At 44.7% G+C, this 8,643-nt stretch overlaps 1 protein-coding gene across 1 annotated transcript in view; it reads right to left on the bottom strand.

Moving 5' to 3' along the window:
- The window catches only part of cspp1 (centrosome and spindle pole associated protein 1), a 29,265-nt gene that overhangs the window by 3,866 nt on the left and 16,756 nt on the right, over nt 1–8,643 (bottom strand). The window contains exons 14-23 of the mRNA XM_015389598.1: nt 5,423–5,535; nt 5,158–5,307; nt 4,927–5,070; nt 4,005–4,100; nt 3,789–3,855; nt 3,577–3,703; nt 937–1,076; nt 749–859; nt 641–681; nt 506–566 (exon numbers count right to left, since the gene is read on the bottom strand). Of these exons, the coding sequence (XP_015245084.1) occupies nt 506–566; nt 641–681; nt 749–859; nt 937–1,076; nt 3,577–3,703; nt 3,789–3,855; nt 4,005–4,100; nt 4,927–5,070; nt 5,158–5,307; nt 5,423–5,535 (1,050 nt within the window). The remainder of the gene's footprint in view (nt 1–505; nt 567–640; nt 682–748; nt 860–936; nt 1,077–3,576; nt 3,704–3,788; nt 3,856–4,004; nt 4,101–4,926; nt 5,071–5,157; nt 5,308–5,422; nt 5,536–8,643) is intronic.

Here is an 8,643-nt window from a genome sequence, read left to right as displayed (position 1 = left end):
ATGATCTTTGCTTAGAAAAATATAGAACAAAATTCACTCCATAGAATAATAATTATTCATTATTAATGGAATAGTAAAACAACCATCGACTGATCAGGCAACTGATTCAAATAATTCATAAACCCTGAAACCAGCTCAGAGCAGAAATTGAGCCGAAAATGTACGTCAGATGAATGCAGTCTGGCTTTAAGATGAAAAACCTTCTTTGTGAATCAATCTGCTCGACTCTGAACTCCTCTAGTGGCAGTTTGACGCTTTAACCCTGCAGAGAGTTTTGTTCTACCAAATTATTAATCATTTAATCTATAAAAATACTGAAGGTTTGAGATGAAAGATCAGTTGAAACATCAGAGGTTTCTGTGAAAACATGGAGGTCTGGCATTTTATTTTCAGTTATGGCCTGTATTCCAGGCCGTGGTTCAAAGCTGCAGGTTACTCCTTTAACGTCAGAGATCAGAACTCTGTTCAGGAGCAGCCTGTAGGCGAGGGTTTCAGTGGCTCCTACTCATGAAGGCGCTCTCAGACTCCAGGAGGAAGGCTCTTCTGGACGCTCCGCTCACACTCCTCTGAAACACACAGTCTGGGTCACTGTTCACCTAAAGACAAACTAGTCTGAGGACCAACTGAGCTCATTTCTCACCAGGTAGTGGTTCTGCTCGGGTGGAGAAAGGTCCAGGTAATCTAGAAACAAACATCTAGGTTAGATCTTCATCTGGAGGCAGACCTAAGAACCTGGAGGACACGGTACCATCTTGGACTGTGGATCTGTGGCTGCTGAGCTGATGCTGCTCCCGGCTCCTCCCTCTGACCTCATCAGGTTTACGGTCCGGACCAGAACCCGTCCAGAACTCTCCACCTGCTTCCAACATGCAGACCAGCTGTGGGTCAGGCAGTGGGTTTGGCTTTTCCACCTGAGCTGCTGTGACCGTGGCCTACCTGTGGGCTTCAGCTGAAGGCAGTCGTAGATCTGCAGCGGGTTTCTGGGCTCGGTGGTTCTGGAGTTGGGCCTTCGGACCGGAGCCTGGAGCCTGAGCCGGGCCATGTCGAACACGTCCACCGCCGGGCGCTCCCGCTCTCTGGGCAGATGAGGATAAACACTCAGCATCCTGTTCCAGTAGAAGCCTGCAGGATCTCAGCAGTTTGATCTCTAATCATTCATGAATCAGAACCAAAAACTCTGAAACACCTTCAGGAACATAGTTTCTTCTGCTTATGATCATCTGCTGATGTAACAACGCGGTTTATACAGGAACGAGTAACTCTAATTTAATGCTTTTTAATTCTCTTAGAAATCATTTTAATGCCATCAACAAGTAACCACGATCAACCGAAAGGATTTTAACGCAAATATATTGCGATATTATATATCTGATGAAATAAAGCATTTTAAATGCCACGATAATCACATTTAATGAATCTTAATGCCAATTAAGGCCTTAATTTAAACAATTTAATGACTTTTAATGATTTTTAAAGACCCACGGAAACCATGAACAGCCTTAAAACAGTCTGATCGGAATAAGAGGAAATATTATTGCTTTAAACACAGAGATCTGCTGTGGATCCGCTGCTATTTGTGATAAAAAGACTCCGTTTAAAATTATTTATGACTTTCAGGGTCTCCTCTACATCTGGTCGATGGCGTCACTCCGCCGCTCCAAAATAAAATCCTGCTCCCCTCCTGAATTTTTTTGTAATGCTATGTTCAGACCACATGCGCTAGAAGCAGCAGAAGCAGCTAGTTTATATGCAAAGTCAATGGTTGACACGCATCAATGCGCAGCAAAACGTCCTGAAGCAGCGCGGCATGAGCTTCTGAGCATGTAAGACATGTGACGCGCTTTACAAACAGCGGTCGCTAGAGTTGGAGGAATTTAACTTTTGCTGCTGGACGCGGCGCATCAACCAATCAGAGAAGCTGATCTTTGAGCTGGCAGGGAGACGGACACAGCACTGATGATGCAGAGCGCTATGATCACTCCTCTGAAGCAGGTTATTAACGCCTAAATTAACTTAAAATGTTTAAACCTGCTGGCAAAACGTGTTCGCTTTTATTCTGGTGTCTGCAGTTTGGATTATGTAGATAAAAAATGCCTTCCAGCCGCGATGAACAGTGGCGAAAATCCCAAAGAGAAGACCGGGCCAGAGGTGACCGGGCCAGAGGCTGCTGTTGAAGGGGATTTCCAGGGACAGAGTACAGGTGCACGGGGGTCTGAGCGACTCCGACAGTGAAACAGTATTTGATGAACTGACCTCATAGATGAAGTTTTCAGGTGGACTTTCTCACTTAAAAACATATTAAAACTACTTTTATCCACTGATCACAGCAGAAATAGCAAAGCCGCTCTCTGCCATTGAACACAGGAGCAGCAGAAGCATCTTGACACACTTTACCGGATGCGCTTCAGGAGCATCAAAGCTGCTCTTGACGCATCCCTGACCTTAATGTGGAAAGCATCAAAAATGAAACAGCAGAAGCTTTCTGGCGTCTTCCAGCGCTGGCGGTCTGAATGTAGCATTAGGCATCTGATGCAGCAGATTTTATATTTCTGCACTTATTCTGGTCATTATCAATGTTTAAAATGAATTTAAATGTTAGACTTTATTTTGAAAATCCAACAACATCCCTTTTTCCTGTCTGCCTTGCTGCGAAGCTAGTTAGCGTATGAAGCTAACCGGTGGCTACATGTCACTGTAGTGAAGGAAAACAGGAGACAACGGTCCAGCGTTGATAAACGAAGACCTGAGCTCTTCAGACTGAGGTGATTATCAATGAATGAGCACCACACTGGTGTCATTGCAACCTGTCGCCAAAGGGAGGCGCACATTCCAGGGTTTGGATGGTTGCTCCTTTAAAGTGGCCCTGTAATGAACCATGACCACAAGTAGCTCACTATGGTCGCATCCGAAGGTTTACTGGTCAATTTATGGCGTCCTGTTTGTTTATTAACTCTGTGTTTACCATAACAAGATCACGTGACCTCTCTATTTACAGCTGTAGGCATTCACACTATGAGCAAAGCAGGATTTGAAGAAGCAGAGAATCTTAAAGCAGAGGAGAGGAAAGAGAAAATATGAAGTGGGAAAAAATACTGGATGCTAAGAGGGATAAAAGATAAAATAAAGACGACAATAAAATAAAACGACATGAACGTTGAAGTTTAAAGAAACAGCTGGTTAGTGGATGGATGTGTTACCAAGGACAGCCAGCAGATGGAGACAGAAAACAACGATCGTCTTCAAGACAGACAGACAGACAGACAGACAGACAGACAGACAGACAGACAGATAGATAGATAGATAGATAGATAGATAGATAGATAGATAGATAGATAGATAGATAGATAGATAGATAGATACTCATTATTGAGGAAATCAAACTTTTCCATCTCATTGAAAACAGGACGGCCTCACTGTGATCTTAGGAAGTATAATTCAGAGTAAATGCGTCTCAGACTGTCTAGAATGCTGTAGTTCTAGTTTGGGGAGCAGCATTGTGTGTGTTTGACACATGATGACCTCCTGACCGTCCGTTTGACCTGAATCAGCAGGTCTGTTTGACTGACTGGGTCTAACCTGACATTGACAGGTGAGTCCAGCTCCTCCCAGCTTCCGTTCTGCAGATCACTCTCCAGGCGCTTCTGCTCGCTGCGAAGCTGCTGACGGAGCGCTGACAGCTCGCTGAACAGGTCATGGTGGTCTCCTGAAACCAAGATGTTTTCTCTAATGATCCCACTGAAGCAGCAGCTCAGCAGTGGATCCATGAGCCAGAAAGAGAGTTAGTGTACCTGCAGCTCTGAGCTGGTTCCTACGCGCAGGAACAGGAGGCGACTGAAGACCGGATGACGATCGCTCCTTAAAAGGAAGAAAGAAAGAAAGATGGGGCTAATTATTCATCACTTTAATGAGAGCCCTCTCTGGCTGGGCTTCTCCTCCTTCCTTCCCTTCATTTAGCCTCGACATCAGGTGTTTGTGTCCCCATGTGTCCACTGTGGGTTACTCACAGACAGGGCAGCGCTGGGGGGGCTGGGGGTGTGCTGCCGGGGTCTCCTGTTCTTCCTCTGCAGGGTTGGGATCGGAGGAGAAGGCTCTCTGCAGACCTGGAGACATTCACAGGAGAGCTGCTCAACCTTCCATGTTGCTGAGGAGGAAGTGATGTCAGCAGTGGTTTCCAGCTAAAGCCCTGATAACACCCAATCTAATTTAACGTCCCATCTGAAAGAAAATACTGTGAATGAGGTCGTGGCGTTTAGCTCTGAGAGTCAATGGGGATGATCATACCAGACATGATTTACCGCAGGAGGTATGGTTAGCTTCAACTCAGACAGATTCAGGGTCTATTTTAGCCGGACTAAACAGAAATTCAGCTGCAATATTGGGTCCAACGGGAAGAGAGACGTGGTTACAAAGTAAAATACATCCACTTTTGGGGAAAATAAAAAAATTTAATCTGTTAAAGGCAGGAAAACAGTCAGGATTAGAGTCACACAGCGAGTAAAAAGCAGGCAGGGTAGAAATATCTCTCTCTGTGAATCTCACTGCATAATCCAGCTTATAAACCGTCTCACAGCCTTTATTGCTGCTTTTTCCTCTTCTTTAATCCTAGTTCACATTATATTTTGTATGTATTAAAATCCTCTGTCTGATTTAAGAGATGCTGCACAGGTTTTAAAGCTGCGCCGATTGGTTTTTTTTTTTTTTTTTTTATAATTTCTCCTAATCTGTCCCTGTTGAATGTTGGAAACTGTTTCAGGCACAGAGACGGAGGTGAAAAAACTGCACAGATCAGGATCTGCTCATCCTGCGTAGTCGGAGCCTCTCTATAAGCCGACGCGTGTGGACGGGCTCACAGCGGATGCAGAGAACCAGGCTTTAAGTGTCTGATGGAAGCAGCACCAGAAAACAAAGCTGACTCCTCAGACTGACCTCCTGCACTCTGGCCTGCATCTCTCTCTCATCCTGCCTCCTCACAGCGGCGCTCTCCTTTTCCTCTGCCTCCTTCTTCTTCCGTTCCGCTTCCTTCCTCCTCTGTTCAGCCAGCTGAATCAGCTCCTGGTTTTTGGCCTTTTGCTGTGAGACATGCAGGCAAAGCGTCAGGGAGGAGTGACGGACTGGGAGCTCAGGTCAGAGTCTAAACCTGCTGCTTTGCTTCCTCACCTCCATCTCTTTCCTCCTCTTCCTCTCCTGCTCTTCCTCGTACTCCCTCTGGATGCGGGCCCTCTGCTCTGCCAGCCTCCGCTCCTCCTTCTCCTCCTCCAGTCTGATCCGTTCCCTCTCCTCCGCTTTTTTCCGCATCTTTTCTTCGATCTGTGAATAAAAGCAGGAACCAGGGGACTAGAATGGCTCGGCTGACAGACATGAGGGAAGGAAAATGGCCCCATAAAAACCTGGCTGTCAGAGATGAGCGGCGGGTTAAACAGACCTGCTGTTTGAGGTAAGCTTTGTACTTGTCCTGTTCCTGGAGGTGACGCTCACTAGGCTGGGTGGAAAAAACCTTCCCCCTGGCAAACTGGGTGCTTTGAACATGAGTGAAACCTGCAAAAAGGACAAAAAACTTTATTTAATTAGGAAATGTGTGTTACAGTTTAAATCCCCAGCTTTATTCAAATGACCATCCTCTTGTTCAAACAGAAGCCTAAAATCATCACTGCAGAATGTCATGTTTTTGTCCCGTTAACAGAATTTTATCCACATTTGACTGTTTTTCTTTTACAGATGAAGTGAACATCTGAAAGCTTCCTGTCATTTTGGCAGACTGCAGTTCACATCCTGACCACCTGCTGGCAGATAGTGTCATAATTCACTCTTTTTACCAGATTAGATGCACCAGAAAACCTCTGATGGGCTCATTGAGTGAAATGGTCCTGGATTTTAAACCTTTGGCTGCAGTGTTGCTTGTTCTACTTCAAACTCTTCATAATTCTGGCAGATTTAGATTGAAATGATTTCCACTCTATTCAGAGCACGTAGAAAACGATGCGGGTGTCTTTAAGACAAGATGTAAATGGAGGGAAAGAACTAAAGGTTCAGCTCTCATAAACCTATGAAGCATCATTCCTTCCCGCTATCATCACAATCCATGGAGGGGACAATAACATCTCTAGCCAAACTAACAACTCCCCTTTCAGAGGCATAGACCAATATCAGGTATTTCAAGCTAAAAAAGAACCCAGAGGACTCCCCATTCCTAAGGGACGGACCCGTCCTTCTGGTTTCAATTTCATGTTTTCTAAGCCAAAGAGCACCTCCCCTTTCAGCCTGGCCAACAATACCCTTTAACGACCCCCTTTCAGAGACATAGACAGGTTTCAGATATTACAGGCTAAGAAGAAGCAAAACAACCCTCAATTTAAAGGGGTGGACCTGCTCATCAAGTTCAAATTTGCATGTTTTCTAAGCCAAAACAAGGCTTTGCTTTGGTCCACTCTATATAGTCTTGAACTCAATGCTAAATCTGACATTTTCAATATAAAAAGCTTCCTAGATGGTTTGTTTAACTTTTTTTGGAATAACTATGACCTGGAAGACAGAGAAAACCTGCATAGAAGCCTTATATTAGTAGCCCAAAAACTTGTTTCGGCTTAGAAAACATGGAAATGAAACCAGAAGAACGGGTCCATCATTTGGGTTCTTTTTTAGCCTGCAATATGAGGCTGTGATCCTGAGTCTGGTGGTGTTTACTCACGTCGGCCTTGGCTAATATAATTCGTCACTCACAGCCGACCAGTTGTGTCTGTAACATTAAAGCTGCCACACAAACAGATGATTGCACTCCTGAACCAAAAGCATTAAGAGGGATTCAAGCTGTATGATAAAAAGGGACTTGATTAAAACTAGATATTATGTTTCTATGCTGCTTTGTGATCCAGGATGAATTAACAGCAGCTCTACTCAGCTGTGGGAAAATGTCTCCTCTTTGCCCTGACTGCAGGAGGAGCTTTCAGGAAGGAGCAGCTGCCTTTGAGACGACGCTGAGGGAAAAGGGATACACTAGTGGCTGCTCTAGCAGCTGTACAGAGATAATGGTAGATTAACGCTTTCACATGCAGTTGATTAACCCAAAATAACTAGAAGGTCTCTAATCTTTTTCTTTTTTTTCTCCTAGTTATCAACACCGGGCTGTTGTCTCCAGTTTTCCTTCACCACAGCGACCTGTAGGAGACCCGAAGGTCTGTTTATTTCAGAAAGTTACTGGCAGCAGAACCGTTGCATCAGTGGGTTTAAAGGATACAAACAGCTGGATGTCATCTGCATACATGCAGAAAATGTCCAACTAGTAAAGGCTGGTGGAAGAATGTGAACAGAAACTACAGTGGCTCAATAATCCGGCTAACTACCCTTTTAATACCGTGCCAAGAACAGTCCGAGCACGGTAACCGAGATAACTGTTGCGTGTAAACAGAACACAACTGAACTGGACCATGCCAGACACAACAGAACCGCACTACATCCAGTGCTAGCTCAACAGTAGGGCTCGGCACGGTTCAGCCATGGCTCTGTTCTCTGATAACAAAGAGCGAATGAGCAGACCGCATCAACTCCTATTTACAGTCAGCCAGTGGCGGCCGGCCCATAGGGGGCGCTGGGGCACCGCCCTCCCTGATAAGAAGAGAGAAACGTAAAATATATTTTTAGAAATTAACTCATAAATGTCAGCTTTACTCTCTAGAGTGTTTACATATAAGCAAAACAAATTATATAAACTACATTTCCCTATCTACTGTCATTCATTTGTGGATTTCCACAGACAGACTCCTACCGTCTCTGTTCTGGGGGCTGTGATCAGACAGCCCCACATTTGCAGAGAATCTGTCAATCATGTACTATTGCTAGGTGAATTTAATAATTTAATGGCCAATCAGCATCTCAGAACTTTATGGTGTTGGGGCTCTGAAAATACCGCCCTTTAACAGGCTTCTGCACCCAATGCGCAGGTGCAGACAATTAGAGGGACGATGATGAACGTAACGAGCGAGATGCAGCTCCCATCAAATTCGGTGAGATCCTTATCTATCTACCCGTTTGCCAGAAGTACATCCCTGTTGTAGGATATGAACATTTCATGTCATGGTTATTGTGACCAAAATCATCACTGTTACTGTTATTATATAATAAATTAAATCATTACTGTTAAATTGTATTTACCGGTATTGTCCAATTGTTTATTTGAATTCTTATTCTGGATTAGTTGGAGACATACACTAGGCTATATCAGCCCCACCAAAAATATTTTTCACCAGCCGCCACTGCAGTCAGCTGACTCATTTCACAAGCTTTGCAGCATGTCTGGCTTTACAATTCACAGATCTCTTCACCTGTTTACAACACAAACTTCCTCTCAGCCTGTTAACAATAAATGGCATCAAAAGAGCGTGGTGCGACCTGGGATGATGCCGAGATCTAACCTGACAACAGCCAGATGCATGTCTCGCTCCGCCCAGCTCCACTCACTTACATCTGGGAACCCGCCATAGGAATTGCCTTTACTGAAGGCTGGGCCTTATCAAAACTCCTTGCATATGATTGGATGAGCCACTTGTCTGTCGTCTTTATTGACGTGCTATTTCAACCACTCACACCGAAGCTAACCCGTGACGCTGTGAGAGGAGGAGCCATTTGGTAGATCAAGCTCTTGCCAAATCC

This window comes from Cyprinodon variegatus, unplaced genomic scaffold (genome assembly GCF_000732505.1).
Source record: "Cyprinodon variegatus isolate N-32 unplaced genomic scaffold, C_variegatus-1.0 Scaffold467, whole genome shotgun sequence".
In the NCBI taxonomy this organism is placed as follows: domain Eukaryota; kingdom Metazoa; phylum Chordata; class Actinopteri; order Cyprinodontiformes; family Cyprinodontidae; genus Cyprinodon; species Cyprinodon variegatus.
This window is presented reverse-complemented; position numbering and strand designations above follow the sequence as displayed.